General features: G+C 39.2%; 1 protein-coding gene across 3 annotated transcripts in view; it reads right to left on the bottom strand.

Annotated features, from left to right (window-relative positions):
• CELSR1 (cadherin EGF LAG seven-pass G-type receptor 1) overlaps positions 1–24,542 on the bottom strand; it is a 187,637-nt gene that overhangs the window by 116,489 nt on the left and 46,606 nt on the right. For all 3 annotated transcript variants that reach the window (XM_058191494.1, XM_058191496.1, XM_058191493.1), the window contains exon 2: positions 12,935–13,573. In XM_058191494.1, coding sequence (XP_058047477.1) covers positions 12,935–13,573 — 639 coding nt within the window. The remainder of the gene's footprint in view (positions 1–12,934; positions 13,574–24,542) is intronic.

Consider the following 24,542-nt stretch of genomic DNA (forward strand, 5'->3'; position numbering starts at 1 on the left):
CAAAATATGCAGAACTGTTTGATGCACCATCGCGTCAATAAATAGTCTTCTTTGTGAGCAATTAGTCACAAGAAATTCCTCAACTTGAAGACAGCATGAGAATGACCTATGCAGGGATCTCTTTGACAGTTTCTAGAATATCCTGGAAGTTTACTGTAAATAATACTACTACTCAGCAGTGGTGGAAGTCAATTTTTTTTACTATCGGTTCTGTGGGCGTGGCTTGGTGGGCGCGGCAGGGGAAGGTTACTGCAAAATCCCCATTCCCTTCCCACTCCTGGGGGAAGGATATTGCAAAATCTCCATTCCCACCCCACTCTGGGGCCAGCCAGAGGTGGTATTTGTCAGTTCTCCAAACTGCTCAAAATTTCCGCTACCAGTTCTCCAGAACCTGTCAGAACCTGCTGGATTTCACCCCTGCTACTCAGCAAAAAATATCTGATATTTCCTAGACTTTAAGTTCAGTTCCAAAGACTACAGAATACTGTAGCAGGGGACTTATGTAACTCAACAAAATTTCCTTGGGAAGCCTAAGAGCATATCTCATTGCCAAGTGGCCCCATCTGGATGTACTACTTCCTTCTGGAAGGTGAATGTGGATGACATTGATTTCTACCCCATCTTCAGCCCGCTGTAAATGCAATCTGTGCCCATATTTTCCTGTTCCAAGTTGAAAGCAATCAATTCCAACTTGTACAGGATGAAAACTTTCTGTCTGATTTGGCTGGATGAATTCCTATGCTTTGATTGGCTGTTGTACACAGATGGGCTTGTCCCTTAAATGGGACAGTGGTTGCCATTCTGTAATGTCTGCTTCTGATAGCAAATTTACTTATTTACTAGATTTTTTAAAATCCTGCCATTATTACTTTATAAGTAACTCAAGGGGGCAAATATATATAATACTTCATCCTATTTTCCCCACAAGAACAAGAAGGTGGATTGGGCTGATAGAGAGAGCCTCTTAGCTTTCAGAAGGAACAAAAACAACAATTAGAGAGGATAGATTATAGAAAGAAGAGTCAGGATATAATTTTAGACAGAGAATTTAAAATATAATTGTACTTATAACTGCCGTGGAGATAGGAAGTCACCTTGTTGTATCTTTCTTTATATTATTTCTCCTTCTTTCTTTTTTGTGCTTTTTTCCCCTGTGTTTTTTCCTCCCCTTTCCTCTCCTCTTCTGTATTAATTTAGTTTGTATTAGTGTTGTCTTATTATTGTTAAAATGTTCAATTAAAAATTAAGAAAGCGAATAAAAGTAAGCCCATGAGTTTAATTGCAATCACTGAATGATGCCAGTTAAAACAGAATTTTTCATAATAATATTCATTCATAATAAGTGACACCGTATCTCCTATAATACAGGTAGTCCTCGACTTACGACCACAATTGAGCCCAAAATTTCTGTTGCTAAGTGAGACATTTGTTAAGTGAGTTTTGCCCCATTTTACGACCTTTCTTGATTCAGTTGTTAAATGACTCATTGCAGCTGGTAAATTAGTAACCCGGTTGCTTGTCAGAAGGTCGCAAAAGTGGTTCACGTGACTCCGGGAGACAGCAACGGTCATAAATATGAACCAGTTGCCAAGCATCTGAATTTTGATCACATGATCATGGGGATGCTGCAAAGGTTGTAACTGTGAAAAACAGTCACAAGCAGAGGTGTGTTTCAGCAGGTTCTGACCAGTTCTGGAGAACCAGTAGCGGAAATTTTGAGTAGTTCAAAGAACCGGTAAATACCACCTGACTGGCCCTGCCCTCATCTATTCTCTGCCTCCTGAATCCCAGCTGATCAGGAAGAAATGGGGATTTAGCAGTAACCTTCCCCTGGAGTGGGGAGGGAATGGGGATTTTACAGTATCCTTCCCCACCAAGCCACACCCACCAAGCCATGCCACGCCCACCAAGCCACGCCCACAGAACTGGTAGTAAAAAAAATTGAATCCCACCACTGGTCACAAGTCACATTTTTCAGTACCATTTTAACTTTGAACAGTCACTAAATGAACTGTTGTAAGTTGAGGACTACCTGTACCCATCAAGTATTCTCCAGAATTCTAATTATCTTGACATTCACCGCCAAGTAGCGTATTTTTCTGTTTGAATGCACAAAGTTTCAACTACCGCTGAAGCACACATACTGTTTCTCATGCTACTTCAAACAACTCTTGTGTTACGTAACAATTCTCTTCATCATATAAGAACACTCATAACCTGCACTGTTTCCCTACTTCATAGAAGTATTCTTTAAGGAATGCATCGAGAAAAATGAGACTGAAAGAAGAATGGCTCTATGGTGTTTGAAAACTTCTCTTTTATTTGTGTGTGTGTTTTTTAGACCTATCTCCAAAGTAAGGCAAACAGTCCTGTACCAACACCTGGCTTCTAATAAGACAAGTTACTTTTAGAAAACTTGAAAAATTTTTAACTGCAAAGAAATCTAACTTGCTGAATTACTATTTACTACTCACACAAGTGGGAAAGTGTAATTTGATAAAAGCAGCATTGCAGCACAGATTACTGCTAACTTATTAACTCCTAGTTTAACTATTTAATAGGAACATTTTTCATTTTCTTTAGAGCTTGTCTGTTTTTTTCTTTTTTGTTTATACATTAGATGGGGTGGTGGTGTGTTTTTTTGCCACTGAGAACCAGGTGAGTATAAGGGTGCACAATGCTTTTCCCATTTGAAAGTTGATGAACATACTGTAGGTATGGGATTGATTCTATAATATGGTTATATTCTTCTTCTTGTGGTTTTGTGGAATGCAATATTTGATAATAAAATGTTCTTTGGAGTCATCTACAGTAGTTCATTTAAAAGGCAATTTGAAAAGACTGAAATGAGCAAATAAACTGGACTTCAAAGTTTTACAGTGATCCTTTAGTTCAGGGGTAGTCAACCTTTTTATACCTACTGCCCACTTTTGTATCTCTGTTAATAGTAAAATTTTCTAACCGCCCATCGGTTCCACAGTAATGGTGATTTATAAGGTAGCTTTGGGGGTGGGGAGGACACCGGCTACCAGCTCTGCTTGTCTGTTACAGTATGGGTGGTGTGGGGTTAGATGCGCGAGCTATTCTGGGATGAGGCTCTTTTGTTTGCGGTCGCACTATAGCGCCATTTAGTTTTACTTACATAATGTGAACTAAACTTATGTGCGGGCGACACAAATAGTATATTTTCAGAAACTTAAATTGTCACGGGGAATTTTATGAAAACCTAATGAAAATGTTTTTAAATAATACTATGAAAACTTTTTAAAAATGCAATTAAATTAAAAAAAGAAAAAGTGCTTCAGTATCGGACAAAACCCCTACCGCCCACCATGAAAGCTGGAACGCCCACTAGTGGGCGGTAGGGACCAGGTTAACTACTACTGCTTTAGTTAATAAGATTACTTTAGCAGTGTTCTTGTTTTGAATGAGATGGAATCGGCCCTTTTCTTCTTATACCTGGAACCCTTTACATTCCGAACATATAATCTTTGGTTCAGTGGCAGTATTCAGCTGGTTCTATCTGGTAAACCAGTAGTGGCAGCTGTGGGAGGCTCCGCCCACCCACCCGGACATCATTGCGTCCCATTTTTGATGCTCTGCACTTGCGCGGAAAGCTCTGCGCGCACTCACATTTGCAAACTGGTAGCGAAGGTAAGTGTATACTGCCCCTCCCTTGGTACATGTTTATCCCCACAGTCTCCATTTTCCTATCTGTATTCACAATGTGTTACAGAAAGCCATTTTTCCCCCGTTATCCTGGAACGTAATCATAAACGCATGATTATGTTCTCAACAGCAATGGCTTTTTCCTGCCCGCGATGGCAGCACGTTACCAAGCCGAAACACTAAAATCCGTCTGTGGATGAAGATTGGAAAATATGGTGATTATACTGACGGGAGGCGTATCACTTTCACACACAAAGCTTCCTTAATTCCAGCACTTTAAACGGCTTTTGTAACATCAGAAATCCTGTCAAACCACCTGAAAACTAATTTAAAAAAAAAAAAAAAGAGCAAACAAGAATACTGAATCTCAGGACTAGATTTCAAGAGACAGTCCAAGACTTTGATCTCTGAAAATATTTCTGCAGGCAAAAAAAAACAAACAAAACAGATGTAAGGTTGGGGGTGGGAGAGTCCAGAAGATGTTGGGATGATGGCATAGCACCTGGGGCTCTTAGGACTAGGTCAACTGATGATGCCCTTTGAAGACCGTAATAGACAAATATAAGCAGTGAGACAGCTCAGAATTCAGCAACTAAGACTAAAGGAAAATTATGTGTGTTTTTTTTAAAGCAGCATTCCATAATGTCTGTATGTATGTGTACACCTATGTTTGTGCACACAGACACATAGTTAACACACTCTCACTTAATAATATCTTGGCAGAATGAGTAATGGGGAAACCATTAACAGTCCTTTGACACAAACACACCCACCTACCCCAGAAATCAAATACTTCTCATTAAGCTGATGGGGAGGGGGGGGGGGAAACATGGTGTTCTATAAAATTATCACATATTAAAATATATATATATATTAATTTTCCAGTTTTCCAGATAAAAATGTTTTATTTTACTCATTAGAAATAGGTTTACTCCTTTATTTAAAACCTGCCTCATCTGCAGAAGTTAAGGCAGTACATTTTGTTCTTTTTTAGTGTATTCTCACAACAATTTTCAGATTAAATGGAATGGAATGGAATGGAGTGGAGTGGAGTGGAGTGGAGTGGAATGGAGTGGAGTGGAGTGGAGTGGAGTGGAATGGAATGGAATGGAATGGAATGGAATGGAATGGAATGGAATAGAATAGAATAGAATAGAATAGAATAGAATAGAATTCTTTATTGGCCAAGTGTGATCGGACACACAAGGAATTTTTCTTTGGTGCATAAGCTCTCAGTGTACATAAAAAGACAAGATATAGAGAACACCTAGCTCAAATTCACTCACTGAGTGAAAAGAGATAAGGACCTAGTTGTCTTCTACAGCAGTGTTCAACAACTATCTTCCCCAACCTTCTTTCTTCAATATGATGGCTTCAGGTCCTATTGCCTGCCAGCCAATATGACTGTGAGATCATGGGAGTTGACTGAATTTATATGGAAAGTGCTTCTTCAGGGAAGACATGTATGTATGTTATTTTTATGCAATCAAATTAATCAATAACTTTTTTTCTTCCTTCCAAATGTTGACAGATCTTTCCACAATGAAAACAACTGCAACAATACTAAAAATGCTATGCTTGCAATGAGTAATTGAAATATACAAGTTCCACCATGTTTTGACTTCTCTGTCCTCAACCCATTTACTATTCTCATCAAAGAATACTAGTATAAAATACAGGTAGTCCTTGACTTGCAACAGTTCATTTAGTGACTGTTGGAAGTTACAATGGCACTGGACAAAGTGACTTATGACCGTTTTTCAGAGTTATGACCATTGCGACATCCCCATGGTCATCTGATCAAAATTCGGACTCTTGGCAAGTGACTCATATTTATGACGGTTGCAGTGTCCCAACACCATGTGCTCCCCTTTCGCAACCTTCTGTCATCGGGGGGGAGGGGGGGCAGATTCACTTAACAATGTTACTACCTTAACAACTGCAATGATTCACTTAACAACTGCGTAAAGAAAGATTGTAAAATGGGGCAAAGTTCACTTAACAATTGCCTTGCTTAGCAATGGAAATGTTGGGCTCAATTGTGGTCGTAAGTTGAGGAACTACCTGTAAAATGGGGAAGGATGGAAGGCTGAGTCAACCTTGAGCCAGTGAGATTTGAACTGCTGAACTGCAGTTAGAAGTCAGCTGAAGTAGCCTGCAGTACTGCACGCTAACCACTGCGCCACCTCGATTCACATGACTGGGAACATGTATGCATATAAACTCTAACTATTTAAATCAACTCCCCCCCTCAATGAGTTGGTGGCAGTCATGGCTGGGTGTGTGCGTGTGAGAGATGTCTTTGCACGGATTCATCTTGGACGCCAATTGTGCCATTTCTTATACCAGGATTCTTTAGTTATGGTTCCTCATGCTTTAGTTACTTCCTATCGGATTACTGCTATGCGCTTAACATTGGGCTGCCCTTGAAGACCAGTTGTAGTAACTAAAACTGGTCCAGAATGTAGCAGCATGCACAATCTAGGAATTTACACAAATGAAGGCGAATGTAGGTGTCCCGGGATAACGTTGCAGGATCCAATCTCTAGCAACTGCTAGAGAGAAGTTCCTTGAAGATGGGCACCAGCACAAGACTGAAAGCTTGGAAGACAAAACCCCTGGTCCCGGTGACTGACCCAGATTGGATTCTGCAACTTGTAGCTTTGCCCATGTTACACCTCTCTTGCGCAAACTTCCAGGTTCCTTTCAAGTGCAATTCAATGTGCTGATTATCATCTTTAAAGACCTACATAGCATAGGATCAGATTATTTGTGGGACCACCTCTTCGCTGAGAGTATCTTCCTATCCTACCACTTTGGATAGGGTAAGCACGCTTCAAGTCCCTTCAATTCAATTCAACCTTTACTGTCAAAGCGCAACATGTGTACAATGAGATTGGCTTCCACAAAATTTTGCCACTTAGGGAGAACTTGGAAGCGTGCCTTGTCTATGACTGCCACAATTTATGGAATACTTTCCCCCCTCCCCAGTGATCCAGCAGCCCCCACCCCTTTGCCTTGAAGAAGGGCATCAAGACCTGGCACTGGGATAGAGAGAGGGTATTTTAGGTTGGTTGTTGGGACATTGCAAGGGGATGACTGAGGCATTAGGTTTTGATTCAGGGATGAAATGCTCCCAGTTCGGACCAGATTGGCCGATCCGGTAGCAATGGAGGCGGGTGGTTCGGAGAACCGGTAACAAAAATCTCTGTTCCCCCCCCCCCCATGGCTAGCTGAGCCACGCGATTGTCAGAGCCTTTTTTTTTTAACTTTTAAAAGCAATTTTTTACAACCTCTTTGTCCGAAAATGCTTTTAAAGGGTCGAAACAAGGCTCTGACAATCCCAGCTGAGGTGCCTGATCATCAGACGCTTTTTTTTACTTTTAAAAGCATTTTTTAAAAAGTAAAAAAGCTGAAGCCTGCTAGGCAAAAAATGGGGGGGGGGTAGGGGGGTTCGTTGAGAGAGAGAGAGAGAGAGAGAGGGAAGGAAGGAAGGAAGGAAAAAAAAGGAGAGAGAGGAAGGAAGGACTACAAACCTGGCACTAGACGCAGCTTCAGAGGATAATCCAGGTCATCTAGTCCAACCCTGCTCCAGCAGGACATTGTTAGTGAGTTTCTGTCTTTTGATCCCCCAGTCACATAGTCACGCCCACTCAGTCACATGACACCCTTCCACCAAGCCACGCCCACAGAACCAGTAGGAAAGAAATTTAGATTGCACCACTGTTTTGATTGTGTTCGACAGATTTCTGCTTTTATGTATTTTATAGCTCAGATTTTATTGCTGCTGTGAGCCGACAGAGTTGTGTTTTAAGATGGGTCTCATACAAATCTTTTAAATAAAGAAGTTGTTAACAGAATTAAATAAAGTGGGTTTTTTTTGTTTCAGTTCTAAAAAGTGTACTTTTTTCATAACATATTGTCCCAGCACATGTTTCAAAGACCATGTGCTATCTTTGAGAAAAATGTGTCAGGTTTACAGTTCTAACTTGAAATCAGAAAAAAATTAAGCCAAGGGTCATGATTTTAAATGTTTCATGGGTATACCACAGCAAAGCATATACAGTATTTTCATGGACCACATGAAGCCAAACCTAAAGGAATTTAGGCCTTGCTTTCTACTTGAAAGAGACAGGAGAAAAAAAAACATTCTTCTGGAAATTTTCCCTTGTTCCTTTTAGCACATAAGATAGATGGTGCCTGATGGCCTGAAAAAATGCTGTTCCAGATCTGATTTAAACCCACAAATATTATGTGTCCTTATCACTCATCTCCTTGTATCATAGGAAGTGCAGTTGCTCCAGATAATTATAATTAGGGGGTATTTCCATTTCAGAAATAGCCTTGTAAAACCGCTGTATACCTTACTCCTTGAAACAGAATAATCCTGAAGACTGAGAAACTTTCAACATGTATAAATTACATCCAACAATGAAAAGCTTCAGGCCATTAGCGAAAATGGAAACAAGTGAGAAAAGAAGGGTTTTTATTAGGACATAAGTTCTAGAGAAACTCAAAATGTTCAGGGATAAAAAATATATTTCCTTTATAAGTCAGCATTATATCATGGCAAAGCGCTGGAAATTTTTATTTCTATTTTAAAAATATTTTTACTTTTTGTTTATTTGTTGAGTACATTTCTTAAAACGATAAGGTTACATTTTAGATATTCCAAAAAATGCTGCATTCTTTGGTGTATTACCATTTCAACACAGATAACTCAATCTTTAAAGTCAATGACAACATTAAAAAATAAGAATAGGAAGGCTCTGGTATGTGATATCACTACATATTTCTTACATTCTCAAATGTTTGGCCTTTGCGCATTATTTATTTATTTATTTATTTATTAATCGAACTTATATACCACACCATCTCCCGTAGGACTCAGGGCGGTTCACAGGCATATTAAAACAGTACAATAAATAAACATTAAAACCCAATTAAAACTAGATAATATCATGGCCTGATCACTAAAAAATAAAAAACCTATAAAAACCCCATTAAGATATGCTAAAACCTTTTATCTTAGGCTAGTCCTGCACGCTGAAACAATAGCGTCTTCAGTTTCCGTCTGAAGGTCCGGAGGTCGGGTAGTTGTCATAATCCTGGAGGGAGCTCGTTCCACAGGGCTGGTGCCGCCACAGAGAAGGCCCTCCCCCTGGGGGCCGCCAACCTACACTGTTTGGTCGACGGCACCCTGAGGAGGCCCACTCTGTGGGAGCGCACAGGTCGTTGGGAGGCAATTGGCGGCAGAAGGCGGTCTCGAAGGTATCCCGGTCCTAAGCCATGGAGCGCTTTAAAGGTGGTCACCAAAACCTTGAATTGCACCCAAAAGACTACCGGTAGCCAGTGCAGGCCGCGCAGGATAGGTGTTATATGGGAGCAACGCGGTGCTCCCTCTATCACCCACGCGGCATCATATTTAAATATTACAGGAATAGACTAAGTTTAGCCAAATCTCAGATTATGCTGATGTTCGCGTATAGGTAGTCCTTGATGTACAACCGCCACTGAGCCCAAAATTTCTGTTGCTAAGTGAAACATTTGTGAAGTGAGTTTTTTTGCCATAGTCGTTAAGTGAATCACAGTAGTTAAGTTAGTAAAGTGGTTGTTAAGTGGATCTGGCTTCCCCATTGACTTTGCTTGTCAGAAGGTTGCAAAAGGGGATCACATGACACCCCCCCCCCCGGGACATTGCAACCGTCATTAATATGAGTCTGTTGCCAAGCTTCCGAATTTTGATCACATGATCGTGTTGAGGGTGTTGCAACGGTTGTAAGTATGAAAAACAGTCATAAGTCACTTTTTTCAGTGCTGTTGTAGCTTTGAACAGTCACTAAACGAAATGTTTTAAGTCGAGGACTACCGACACTGGTATTTTATTTATCCACATGGGTAATCTATTATATTCTTTAGGCGCAACTCTTAATATAGAATTTCTAAAAAATAATTCTCACAATGTCATGGCAACAGGAGTAAATGGCAGAGATCAGCAGGTAAATCTTTCTTTATTTCTGCTTCAAAATCCAGAATCAACGCCACCACATTTTTGGAAAGGATTTTTACTACGCCTTATGATCAACCCTTTCTTTTGCACAAAATTCTTTCGGTCTATGTGCTGTTCCTACAACGTTGATCTCCATCACTGCAAATTACATCACATTCTGTCCCAAAGTCACTATTTAAAACTCCAGATTTTACAGGACTGCAGCTCAAAATCAATATACTAGTTCATACAAAAATGTGATATGTGTTACCTGCTTATTAAGGCATAATTTTTCTGAAACAAATGACAGTACTCTGTGCTTTCTCTTACTAGACTATGGAATTCTGTTTTTCAGATTCTCAGTCCTGATTTAAGTATTGAATCACAGGGAACTATTTCTGGAGCGATGCCCATCAGATTGGTCTGTTTCCAAAGATTATGCTTCCTTGGTGAATCACTCACCCCACATCCACATGCTAAGTTTGCATGGTTCATGGCCAGATTTTTCTATCTGCAGGGATCATCTGAAAAGCAATCTTTAAGGCCACAGCCTTTTCATTACACAATGCGCCCTATTACTATTTTGACACTATCTTTCAATTACCATGTTATCTTTTCCAGCTTCAAATAACCCATATTTAAACATAAGCTCTCAATCTCTCAGTGAAGATAAATCACCTACAAAAGTAGATGTTGTATAGTATTGAAATCCCAACGACAAACAAGACAAAAATGACAGTTATGGATTGGCACAGCTACATATTTACAGTTCCCTCAACTGATACCATTTAGCAATAGCAATAGCACTTAGACTTATATACCACTTCATAGTGCTTTTACAGCCCTCTCTAAGCAGTTTACAGAGCCAGCATATTGCTCCCAACAATCTGGATCCTTCAATCATTTTACCCACCTCAGAAGGGTGGAATTGTGAGTCAACCTTGAGCAGATGAGATTCGATCTGCCGAACTACAGCAAGCAGTCAGCTGAAGTAGCCTGCAATACTGCACTCTAGCCACTGCACCACCTTTGCTCTTTAAGGGAAGGTAGACAATCTGTGCTGTTTCCTTGACTGTTGTAGGTAACATGCCTACATCAGCTTTGTCCAAAGAAATAATGTAAAGTTGGATCCAGCAGATAATGTGCCTGCTCCTACAACATTAATACCAACAAGGGGTAAGACCATACCCAATAGCAGGAAATGTCAATCTATTTTTGGTTCAGAGAAACCATTCAGTAGGAGAGTATAGGTAGTCCTCAATTTACAACTACAATAGGGCCTGGAATCCTAGGTTGTTGAGTGATGGGCTCATGGAGTGGGATGCCCACACGATCACTTCACTCAATGATTGCAATCTTGGCTCTCCAAGCTGCAATCATTAAATGACAGCATGGATTGCTGAGCAGATGGAGTGAAAGAGCTGCCTGCCAAAGGAGGGCAGGTAGCACCCCTCTGTGTTCAGAAGTGAACTTCTATGCTGGGATGGAGAGATAAGATAGGGATCTACCAATGGAGGGGACAGGAAGTGATGTGCTGGACTGGAAAGGAATCTTCGCAATCCCTGCTTTCTCTCTTCAGTCTAGTGCACAAGTTCCCTTCCACACACAGAGGGGAGAGGAACTCCTGTGCTGGCCTGGAGAGATGAAGCAGGGATCCTAAAGACCTTAGCTTTGTTTCTGCAACTCAACAAAGGTTTTCCACTCCCACCCTACCTCATGCACGGAGGAGAGTGGAAATCCTTGGGCAGGCAGCAATAGCTTGTAGCTTTTCCTGCTACCTTCCCCACTGACTTTCTGGGGAAGCTGGCAGAGAAGCTTGCAAATTACAATCACATAGCAATAGCAATAGCACTTAGTTATATACTGCTTCACAGTGCTTTACAGTCTTCTCTAAGCAGTTTACAGAGCAGTTTATATTGCCCCCAACAATCTGGGTCCCCATTTTACTGACTCAGAAGGATGGAAGGCTGAGTCCACCTTGAGCTGGTGAATAGAACTGCCGAACTGCTGGCAGTTGGCAGTCAGCGGAATTACTGGTAGCCTGCAATATTGCATTCTAACTACTGCACTACCACAGCTCTTGATGGCGATCACAAAGTGCTTGATAACCAGTCATAAGTATGAAGAGGTTGCCAAGCACCCAGATCATGATCATGTGAGCATGAGAGGGATGAGTGTGGTATGATGCTTTATGATGGCCAGAAGTGCTTTACAGACCATAGCTTCAAACCGTTATTAAATGACCATTCGTAAGTTGAGAATTACCTGTAACGCTCTATCTCTCATTTCAACACATTCCATTAACTGTGATTCGGAATGAAGAATGTTAAGTTGAATTTTACCTCAGGAAGTTTTAAGATGGGAAATGCAGATCGGGTACTTAGATTAAAACAATTTATCTTACACTCTGTGCTAGACTTTCAATTCAGAACCTTGCTTTCTATATTTAAAATACAATCATGGAACAAGTTTTACCTAAACATAAAGCTCTTCCTAGAAATTATCTCCAGGATTACAGCTTGTCTGTAGCATAAATAATTTTGCCTTGGGAAGTGTGCTACACTGGGTTACCCACCATATATTGTACGGACATTGAGATACCTCATAAGGTATAGATGGCCAGCTGAGACTGTTGAGGGTCCAGAGCTTCTACTTCAGTCTCAGCAACGCCACCATTGTGGAGAAGTGCTGCTGTGCAGATCACCCAAAAGGACAAAGATAGGGAACAGAGATAAGCAAGTAGGAGGAATTCAAATGGCACAGTGGTGGGTTTCAAAAATTTTTACTATCCGTTCTGTGGGCATGGCTTAGTGGGCATGGCAGGGAAAGGATACTGTAAAATCTCCATTCCCACCCCACTCCGGGGGAAGGATACTGCAAAATCCCCATTTCCTCCCGATAAGGTGAGACTCGGGAGACAGAGAATAAATGGGGGCAGGGCCAATCAGAATTTTTACTACCGGTTCTCCGAAGGACTCAAAATTTCCGCTACCGGTACTCCAGAACTGGTCAGAACCTGCTGAAACCCACCTCTGAAGTGGAGGTAGTTCCTTACCTTACCGAGACTCAGGGCTGGGAGTGACCAAACTGAAGCAACATGGTTTCTATGGAAGTTGTATTTTCTGACTATGGCCTTTCCTATAATTGTATTTATAAATAAGAGTTCAAAGGTTACACGACCATTAGACAATTATAATTAATTGAAAAAGCAAAAGAGTGCCATTTCCTAAATTCATAACGCATTCTCAATATTTAAGACACCAAGGAATAACTTACCAGTGTAGTCTTCATAACATTCACACGTATAGCCTCCCTCTCGACTTCGACAAAGGCCGTTGTTTCCACACGGGTTAGAATAGCAGAGGTCGATCTCCGTTTCACAATAGTCACCAGTGAACCCAGGGGGACAGCGACACCTCAGACCATTGATAGGGTGTATTGGTCGGAAAAGTACAGTATTTGAACTAATAAATGGTGCCGAGCTGTCAAACTTCAGTACAGATACACATTTCATGTAGTTTTCACAAGGTTCCCGCAGGCAAATGTTATCATCAAAAGGCAATACTCGTTGAGTAGATATCAGCGTGAGCAGTGTCCGGTTGAGGTATATCTGCTCCTGAAGGTCTTCAGAGGGGAAGAATTTGTTTCGAATGCCACCGGGAAGTAGGGCAGAAAATGTCACATTCAGAATATTGGAGCTAACATCTGTGTCGTTTTGAATGTTGAAGACAAAAATGCCCTCCTTGGTTGTTGACAGTACAGTAGCCACGCCTTCCACAAAGAGAGCCAGCAGAGGGGAGAGAAACTTCTCTTGGGACATGTTTTCCAGTCGTACCGTGATACTGTTTGTAAGCATGTCATCAGTGATGATGGTAACCCTTAAGGTGCAATATGCTGTAACACTGTGAATACCATCTATAGGGTAAAAGAGAGAAGGATTAAAGATGATCCCAAAACCAACTTTATGCATTTTCTCCTAAACATCCTATAATACATGATTGTTAAATCAGGCAATGTGCAGTCAGGTAATGTAAACAGAGTGCTAACTTAAAAAAATCATATAGGCTGCTCCATAGTGAAATGAGCACACAAATTTCAATCATATACTGCAATTTAGAATTAGATTAGAATAGAATAGAATAGAATAGAATAGAATAGAATAGAATAGAATAGAATAGAATAGAATAGCAGAGTTGGAAAGGACCTTGGAGATCTTCTAGTCTAACCCCTGCTTAGGCAGGAAACTCTATACCACTTCAGATAAATGGTAATCCAATATCTTTAAAACTTCCAATGTTGGAGCATTTACAATTTCTGGAGGCAAGTTGTTCCACTGATTAATTGTTCTAACTGTCAGGAAATTTCTCCTTAGTTCTAGGTTGCTTCTCTCCTTGATTAGTTTCTACCCATTGCTTCTTGCCCTATATAAAAATTTATCTGTTTTTTATGTCATTGGAAAATATTTCAAATGCAAAAGAGGAAAAAACTATAAACACCAATCTCATTCATACTCATAAAATTCATTAAATGTGTCAGTTTGTTCAATAGTATGTAAAAATGAGAAATTAAATAAGCTGCTACAGATAGTCCAGATTTATAAGTAAAACTTCAGTAATAGGTTTTTGAAATATAGAAAGACAGAACAAGAGAAGTGGATGAAGGGATATTTGAGAACACAGTAAAACGGGATCTAAGCAGAAGCAACATTTCAGCTAAAGAGGAACAATGGGAAGCTACTTGCACTGAAGACTGTCTGCTTTGTGATTCTTTTCCAAGCACAATTCTCAAAATTCTCTTCAGTAAGATTTATTGAGATTAATGGAATGGGAGTACAAATTCCAGCAATTGAATTATTATTAATTTTAAAATTAATATATCCCCATGTACATTATATAGCAATAGCACTTAAGGCTTATATACCGCTTCATAGTGTTTTTATAGCCCTCTCTAAGCGGTTTATAGAGTCAGCCTATGGCCCCCAACAATCTGGGTCCTCATTTTACCTACCTCGGAAGGATGGAAGGCTGAGTCAACCTTGAACCATTGAGATTTGAACTGCTGAACTGCAGCTGGGAGTCAGCTGAAGTAGCCTGCAGTACTGCACTCTAACCACTGCACCACCTTGGCTCTTATATGCATATGAGACAGTTCTTTCTAAGTGCCTTCCTATATAACAGGTCTCTTGGAGAGTCTTGCTGCTAGCTGTTTCCAAATAAGTCTTTCATGTTTCTGAATTTCTAAACACTTAACGGTAACCATTCAATTCAACCTATTTAAGGTATGGGCGCAGTAATATGACTTTGGAAGGGATATTTATGAAAAATGGTACTGGTATTTGGAAGTTGGAAGTTGGAATTGATGGATGGATACGAACTATTTCAGATGATCTCAGGTGGATTAAAAATTAACTGAATGGTGTAGATGCTACACTGGTTTGCCTGTCCTGATATGTAACTTTTAGTCATTATTTCTAAACAGTATAAATTAGAATGCACTGATCTATGTCCTCTCTTTTCGTGGCACAAATCTTCTTTTTCAAAGAGGCATATGAAAAATCCTAGGTGGTGTGTAAAAAAATTTGAATTTGAAAGACATTTTGAATGTTCTATTTCTAAAATTTTGAAGTTTTGTTCTGAGTTTAGTTCTATTTTTCCCTATGAAAGATTTGTGCTTTTTTTTTTTAAAAAAAACCCACAGAATAAATACAGTAAGTACAGCAGGCAACATTTCTATTCTGGTATCATCATCTAGAGCAGGGGTGTCAAACCCAAGGCCCATGGGCTGGATCCAGCCCGCAGGGTGGGGCCGCCCTGAAAACAGTGAAGGACTGGCCAGTGGTGGCTCAGCCAGGTAGCCCTCATGAGCTCCGTTTTCGCTGGCAGAGGGTTGCAAGAGGCCGGCGCAGGCGAAAACGGAGCTTGGGAGCCCATTTTCATTGGCAGAGCACTCAAGCCACCACAGGCACCTCTGACATGAGTGACATCGAGCTGGCCACACCTCCCCTGCCCCTCCCCCACCCCGTTAAACAGAACTCTGATGTGGCCCTCAATAAAATCAAGTTTGATTTCTTATCTAAAGCTCCTGATCTAGAGCTTTAGATAAGAACAGCCACATACATTACAGAATAAGAAGGTTATAATGTAAGTTATAATGGTATACCTTTCAACAAAAATTAGCAGGAGGCTTAATGTCAAGAAACTAGAATTACAAGAAAGACTCCAGACGTTGCAGAGAAGTGCTAAGCAATAGCATAATTATTACTAATTAACAGGGATTCTAAACAGGAGCAAGAGACGCTGAGGGTACTTATTGCTTCAAAATCCCTCCCAATTGACACTAGCCAGGGTTGCACAAAGTGTGACTTCACCTTTTTCATCTCTTTGCAAGTGTTTTTTCCAGGAGTTTCTTTCCTATTGATTCTTGAAGGCAGCATCCTGTGTCATATGAGAAACTAAGGGATCTTTACTATTTTTTATCATGCCAGCTGGAGCAATTCTTCTGGCAGGGGAGTTGAAAGAATTAAATTCTAGAAATGGAAACTTTTCTCCTCAAAATGTCTGTAGAGATTCTTAGTCATCCAGGCCATAGTTGTCCCAAAGATGCTTTTTAAGAGGCAACTGGACTTTCTTGTTTCTGAGCTGAAGAAGCTTCTTTGATAAGAAGCAAAACATCTTCAAAGAAAAACAAGGAAGTCCAGTTGCCTCTTGAAAAAGCACCTTTGGGTTTCCCCTTAAAAATTGAGAAGTAATGAATGTCGTCATTTCTTGTCAAACATACAAATGGACATCAATATACAAACAGGGAAATGAAAAATAGTAAATAAATCAGAAGTTCATGTTTAAAAACAAGGATTACTTAAATTCTCCATTGCTTTATCTCTGCATTACTAATCCAAGAAGTTTCTGGAAATGTCATACTTATTTATTTTAAAATCCAATGTTTCAATGGACATACTTTATTTTTAAATTGTTCAGTGATTTTGTTTTTGCGTCATCTCAAGAGTATTCGTAATTGTTTTAGATTCCATAGTGGAAAGAGAAATACAAGTTAATCTAATACATTAAATAAATAAGCAATCTTGCTTTTAATTATAACTATTGCTTTTCTGATTACATTTCCAGCATGCAAAAGCAGAGGAGAATAATACAAACTTGGGAAATTTGTAAAATAATTGATCTATTGCTATGGGGAAATACATAACACCTTAGAAACAATACATGCAAATTACATACAAACCTGAGTCACAGAATGCATGTAATTTCTAAATGGTGGGATGAAACTCACCATTGGAAGAAGCCCATTTTTCATTGGCAGAGCGCTCAGGCCACCATAGGCACCCATGATACAGGTGACATCGATCTGGCTACACCCACCCTGGCCACACCCACTCCGGCCTCCAAGATCAAATACAACCCTGATGTGGCCCTCAATGAAATCAAGTGAAACCCCGATCTAGATGCTAAAAAAATAATCGGTATCAAATTTAGACAAATAAAACCCATTCTTCTTGAAGAGCCGATTAATGCAAGCAGATACCTATTCACTCCTCCAAATATTCTCAGTTTGCAATACTGAAATAATAGTGCACACCACATTTAGATTAATTAGAAGTTTGAAATACAGGACGTTCAACCAAAATAAAGTGTTTTCCCCCATAAGGCCAAATCAAAAGCTCATTCTGTGATGTGGGTTTGTTTTAATGGAGGAGAAATACAAGTTAATCTAATACATTAAATAAATAAGCAATCTTGCTTTTAATTATAACTATTGCTTTTCTGATTACATTTCCAGCATGCAAAAGCAGAGGAGAATAATACAAACTTGGGAAATTTGTAAAATAATTGATCTATTGCTATGGGGAAATACATAACACCTTAGAAACAATACATGCAAATTACATACAAACCTGAGTCACAGAATGCATGTAATTTCTAAATGGTGGGATGAAACTCACCATTGGAAGAAGCCCATTTTTCATTGGCAGAGCGCTCAGACCACCACAGGCACCCATGATACAGGTGACATCGATCTGGCTGCACCCACCCTGGCCACACCCACTCCGGCCTCCAAGATCAAATACAACCCTGATGTGGCCCTCAATGAAATCAAGTGAAACCCCGATCTAGATGCTAAAAAAATAATCGGTATCAAATTTAGACAAATAAAACCCATTCTTCTTGAAGAGCCGATTAATGCAAGCAGATACCTATTCACTCCTCCAAATATTCTCAGTTTGCAATACTGAAATAATAGTGCACACCACATTTAGATTAATTAGAAGTTTGAAATACAGGACGTTCAACCAAAATAAAGTGTTTTCCCCCATAAGGCCAAATCAAAAGCTCATTCTGTGATGTGGGTTTGTTTTAATGGAGGGAGAAATACAGGGTAGCATTTTGGTAAGCAAACTTTCAAAGCAGAATTTCTTTAAAAGAGAGAGCTATTACAGAAATTGCTGACTTTCAAGTGCTATGTTTAGTAACCTATTTTAATGTTACATTAAGTAAAGGAAATACTGAAGCTTCATTTAAGAAAGACATACAGTTCTGATTCATGTGAAATACAGAAACCCCTGGCAGTTTGATCTTGCTAAATTTAACTATTTTGGAGTTTTCAGGGATAGAAAACTACCTGAATGCAAAGTAAATAGGAGAGAAATATAAAATATGCAGCACACATCATGAGTGCAGTGGTTAAGGCACCAAGCTGGAAACAGGGAGACATGAGTTCTAGTCCGGCCTGAAGCATGAAGTCAGCTAGGTGACTTTGAACCAGTTCTCTCTTAACTTCAGGAAGAAGGCAATGGTAAACCTTTTCTGGAAAACATGCCAAGAAAACTGCAGGGACAGGTCCAGGCAGTAGGCAAAAGTCAACACTCAGTAGAAGTTGCATCTGCATCCCCCCGCCCCTCACCCTCTATTGGGATATGTCCAACAGTATTGTACAAATCCTAATTTAATCTTATCTATGAATGCAGACATATATATCCCTGTGAATATGTTTATCTCATTTCTATACTTGGTTCCATTTATGTAAATTCCAATGGAGCTATTTCGTCACCATTCGTAATAGGCACTGTCTATTAAATAATGTTTTTGAAAAAAGCAAATTATCTTTCTCTTTAGTGACTATAGCAAGTTCTCAACCGTTTGGAGCTGTTAGATACCACTCTGTGGAATCGTGAATAGTGTTACTAAATTAAGAATATGACCTCATTTAAGGGGAAAAAAATATTTGGAACAAAAAGTGTATTTCCTAAACTCTGGCAGAAGTCAATTTCTTTGCCATAGACAGGAAATATAAGCTACACGAAAATGATCACTGCTTTTACATCACTGCTGCATTCTCATCCTTTTTTTACTAAAATAAACACACCTTTTCACCAATGGAATACTATGCTCTTTGGAAAATGTAATCTATATACAGGAGTAGATAGATAAGAGATGTAAAATCCACAAATCTACATATTTGGAATTGGATTTAAAAGAACAATCCCTCCCCATCCCACTCCAGCTGTTATCTGAAAAAAAATGATGTTGCTTGAATAGAGAATATGCATTTTAAATTCTGGTTTTGATATTTAAATGGTTTTCACTTTCTTCTAGGTATTAAACATATGGTTTATTCTATATGCATTTAACCATTCTGATTATGTGAACCACCTGAATTGTAGCTTGCTCGACAAACCATGCTCAAGCAAATTGGTGTGTAAATTTACTTATTAAGTCTGCACTACTATTTATCTTCTCATCGTTCCCACCACCCATCTCCTTCCACTTATAACTGTATGACGGTAACTTTATTGCTTGTATCCTTACGATTTATATTGATGTTGTTTCCTGATTGCTTATTTGTACCCTATGACTATCATTAAGACTTGTACCTTATGATTCTTGATGAACGTATCTTTTCTTTTATGTACACTGAAAGCATACGCACCAAGACAAATTCCTTGTGTGTCCAATCACACTTGGCAAATAAAAAATTCTATTCTATTCTATTCTAAATCTAATTAATTTAGCTTACAGCTCATGCTCCTTTGCTTCCTTCGATTTCTTCCCTTCTCTCCTCATTTTTGCAAACCTCAGTTTCTACTAAAAGTGAAACTTGATTTTAACTGCCTGAATGTGAAGAGGGCTATTGAAAAATGATTAAACTGAACAGTATGCCTACTCCAAAGATTTTACACTATTTTCATTCACCAATGTATGTAGTGAATGAGTAACTACACAGATGTAACATACATATGTATGCATGTGTGTGTGTGTGAGAACCCCCAAATCCCATTCCTGGCTGCCCCCCCCTGCCCCCCCCAGGAGTCCCCACATAGCCCGTTTTGGATGCAGGTAAGTGCAGGGTGTACATAGAGGCTCAGGGAGGGTGAAAAATGGGCCTACCAGAAGTTCAGGAAGGCAGGAAACAGGCCTGTTTCCAACCCCCAGAGGGCCTCCGGAACCTGGGGAGGCTGTTTTTGACCTCCTGGAGGCTCGGGGAAAGCCTTCAGAGCCCGGGGAGGGCAAAAATGCCCCCCCACCATGGTGCAGGAGGCCGACTAGGCCATGTCCAACATGGCCACGCCCACCCAGCAACCAGGCAGAGAACCTCTTGCTAAAATTTTTGAAGCCCACTCCTGCATATGTTTAGTATACACTGAAAGAATATCAGCCCTATAAAGCAACCTTGGTCCCTTTAAGACTTGTGGACTTAAACTCCCAGAGTCCCTCAGCCAGCAAAGCTGGCTAAAACACTCTGGGAGTTGAAGTCCACAAGTCTTAAAGGGACCAAGGTTGAAGACCCCTGCTATAAAGCATATCAGACTAAGGAACAGACACCATGCAGACCTGAAGCTATTTTTATTACAAAAATAGTATCTTAATCTTTCAACTCTGAATGTTTCCTTTCTTCCCTCTTTCATCTTCATGACCATCATGTGGCACTGATGTAATTTTAAAAGCCATTTTCTTGCTCTGAGCTCAAGTTTTATTTATTTCAGAGGTTTCTAACCTTGGCAACTTTAAGCCTGGCGGACTTCAACTCCCAGAATTCCCCAGCCAGGCTTAAAGTTGCCAAGATTCGAGTCTCCTGATTTATTTGATCGTTTCCTTGATCCTCCCTTTTGTCTTTGAAGGCCAGCCTCTTTATTCACTACAAGGAGGCTACACTGGAAGAAGATGTGCATGACTGTAAAACACAAACGTTCATTGCACGTATCTGGCCCAGGGGCCATGGATTGAGGACCCCTGATTTAGTGCAATATAAAAAATGCAAATAATTTTCTCACGGCCCACAAGTGGTCCACAGACCACCAGTTGGTGACCGCTGCTTTGGAGGACCTGAAGACCAATCAAAGGGTAAATCATCCTGCAGAAAATCTATGTGTAGTCATAAAAAAGCACACAATCAATAATTAATCCAAGACCTCTTTATATCTGAGAATGTAACTGGGGCATATTGCATAATGTTCAAGCCCTATAAAATAATTTTCTACTCTTATTTTTCAGTAAATGCATGTCTGCCTAAATATCCTTTTTATTTTCTAGAAACATACATGCTAGAAAAACTAGTTCCTACAGAAAGCTGATTTAGAGGATTGTTAGATTTTACTTTACAGTTATCCTGTAGTTCTGCAGTACACAATAAAATTGGTAATGATGTGATGATGACAAAATACACTTCATAAAAAAAAAAATCTCCTATAGCAAATCTTAAAAATACACTTCTGATGAACCTCAGGAGTGGACAAAGCAGCTTGATACGAATGCGTTTAGGTAGTCCATCAAACTACTGGAAGCACATCCTAGTATGAACATTAAACATTGTGATCTCCAAACAAGAATGTTCTCCCCTACAACAGGAGAGTAGACATTATCACATTAAAAGTAGTAAGCCTTGTTACAAGAACACAGCTGATGAGCATTATTTTAATGAGCATTATTTGAAGGCATCCCTTCATAAAAAACATCCATCCTCTGGATAATCAGATTGCTATTCAGAAATAACCAATAACCTAGTGGTTTCTCTACAATATATTATTGGATTAGATACAGCAAAAGGTTTATCTACAGATCACTTTCCTTGCTCACTTTGTCCTAGTGCAAACTAACTCACTCAAACAATAACAACATTCACAGCATTCATGCCATGGCTATCATTCTAGTAACAACAGGCCATATCACAATACTTTCTTGATCAATGCAATGCTGCATTCTTCGCCACCTTCGCTGCTCCTAAAGTATGTGCTGATAAGGGTAGACCCATCCTATCCACAGGAACATATCTCGGCTGTTTTCATTCTCCTGACCTCCCAATTTCTTTCTTATGGTTATATAGAAGTGGCTTGTAAGGGGCGGCATTCCAGAGCCCTTCGGTTGCTGTTCTAACTGCATCTGCCAGCATAACAACAGCTCCTTCCCATTAACTCTTTTAGCCACTGTCATTCTGGGTTTACAGCCTTTGCCTCCTGCTGACCTGTCAGAAAGCAGCCGGCTCACTCGGTCAAAAGACTTTTCTCACTGGAGTGTTAAACAAGGTGCAGGCTTTAAAATCTCTTCTCATTGTCAGAACCCTGTCCTGTGTTCCATCAGCTGACCTTTGATCTGCAATTACTTCAGAGATGCCGGAGGTCTTCTGGCTAGGACGAGTTAATGATCACGTGGGGTGAAGAACATGGACATACGGGATTACCATTCAAATAGGACTTTCTGCAGGGGCACTCTAAGCACACATCATTTTCTTTCTGATATGCATTTTTTACTATTAGTAATAGCATCTCTACTACTCTGAAATTGTAGATCAGCTATTATATTCAGTATATAATAGAGCAGGCCTGTCAAACTGGCGGCCTGGATGTGTCATGCACAGGCCACGCCTACCCCGGATCTGCAAAGGCAAAAAAAAAATCACGATATGTCACGTGACGCAATCGAATTTGACACCCGTGTAATACAGGAATCACGTCTATTAGAAGAAGGGCATGATGAGTAATATAAAAGCTCTAGCTATGGGACATGTAATACAAACAACTGTGTATGAACCAGCTAAATTTCTTCAGTTTTCTAACATATATAAGGTTCTTTGGTGTATTGTGATTTTATATTTTTTGTATCTGATTTATATCCTAACTTTCCTCTCAGGGAATTTGAGGTACCACTGGTAGTCCTTGACTTACGACCAGTCACCAGAACCCCTCCCCCATCAAGTTCAACTGAAAATGCCTATTTGAAGGTCTGCTCAATTATTTTTTAAAAATATGGAGGAATAGTGGAGGTTAAGCATACTTCCAAGTGTATTAATTCCATAAAATGAAGGGTAACACAGGAGAAGGCCTTCCTTCATGGAACACACGTATCTATTTAAATATGGGGGCATAATTCTGTATTTCAAGTTTAGTATCTGATCAACATTCCAAACATAAGTCTAAATAGCAAAATATGCAATGCACAGTGTAAATAATGAGATATTGGAATTAAATTTAATAAATTGTTAGAAAAAAATGACTCCATTTCAAGGAAAATTTGTTCTGCTTATTGTAAAAATAAATAAGATGGAAATGTCCAAAGGGAAAGAAAAAACGGTGATATATGGAACAGTTTCCAAGAACTCTGGAAATCAGTCCACATATGGGTATATTTCAAGTGGAAATGCCAAATTCCATTTCAATCTTTTATCTTATCTTTTATGTACTCTGAGAGCATATGCACCAAGACAAATTCCTTGTGTGTCCAATCACACTTGGCCAATAAAAATTCTATTCTATTCTATTCTATTCTATTCTATTCAATGCCCATTTTTCAAGAAGAAACAATTGGACAAACACCATACAAATGCAGCTTTAACACCTTAAAATATCTAAACAAGATGCTCACATCTAGGAGAGTTTCATTATATGCCGCATATTAAAAGGAACTCTTTGGATCCAAATATATTGTTAAAAAGCTGACATTCAAACTTCATCAGTTATATTTCCTCATTACAAAATAGTCCATAGTTATAGTTTAACTTATTGGAAGCCTTTGAAAATTGAAATACACAAATGTAAATAGATTCATAAATAGTGCCAAATCCAAGGTTGAATCTTAATCTGTGCAAGATTTTTTCATCCTTGCAGACTATTACCAAAGAAAATAACAATGTTGTAATAATAATTCTACCTAGTCAATGTAAATGGCAGAACATGAGCACTATTGGCTGAAAAAACAAGACAAAGTAGAGAAAGATAAGATAAATAGTTTAGTCACTTATACAAATACAAATGATTGACAGAACTAATTATTCCCTACTTGAGAGCTACACCAGTTTGAAGAGTGCTCAGTGCATTATGAATACACCACAGAAAAGTAGCAAATACCAAATAAACAGATTTTCTCTACAGCAATTGTACAATTAATGAACTTACACGTTCCAACTTAATTCAAGAAGGAAAAGAAAACACAAAGTAATGGTAATAAAGCAATGTCAGAAAGTTCATTTTATATTTCCTATTACCATACATTCTCTTATTTATGTCTTATCCTTGTTGTTTGCTCTTGTCAGAGCAAACTTGCATTTTGTAATATTAACTTTGGAAATTTTACTTTGATGGGTAAAGTAAAATTAATGTTTTATTACAAATTACCAATGGTAAGTGCTGAGCTTTGATTGATTGCAGTGGACCAAAATCAAATCAATCAATCAACCAATTTGTTAATCAATTAATATTTCAGATGGTAGAAAAATAGAGCAGCTACCAATTTCATCTATGAAAATCCAAAATAAGTACCACTATTTGGACCTCACTGGGCATGTATATTTGCACTTATATGGCTGAAATCATCCTGAGCTAATGAAAAAATAAATAATTTATACTTCCTTACTCCAATGTCTCTTCCTGTCTGCATGATGATCA

Source organism: Ahaetulla prasina, chromosome 7, assembly GCF_028640845.1.
Source record: "Ahaetulla prasina isolate Xishuangbanna chromosome 7, ASM2864084v1, whole genome shotgun sequence".
Classification (NCBI taxonomy): domain Eukaryota; kingdom Metazoa; phylum Chordata; class Lepidosauria; order Squamata; family Colubridae; genus Ahaetulla; species Ahaetulla prasina.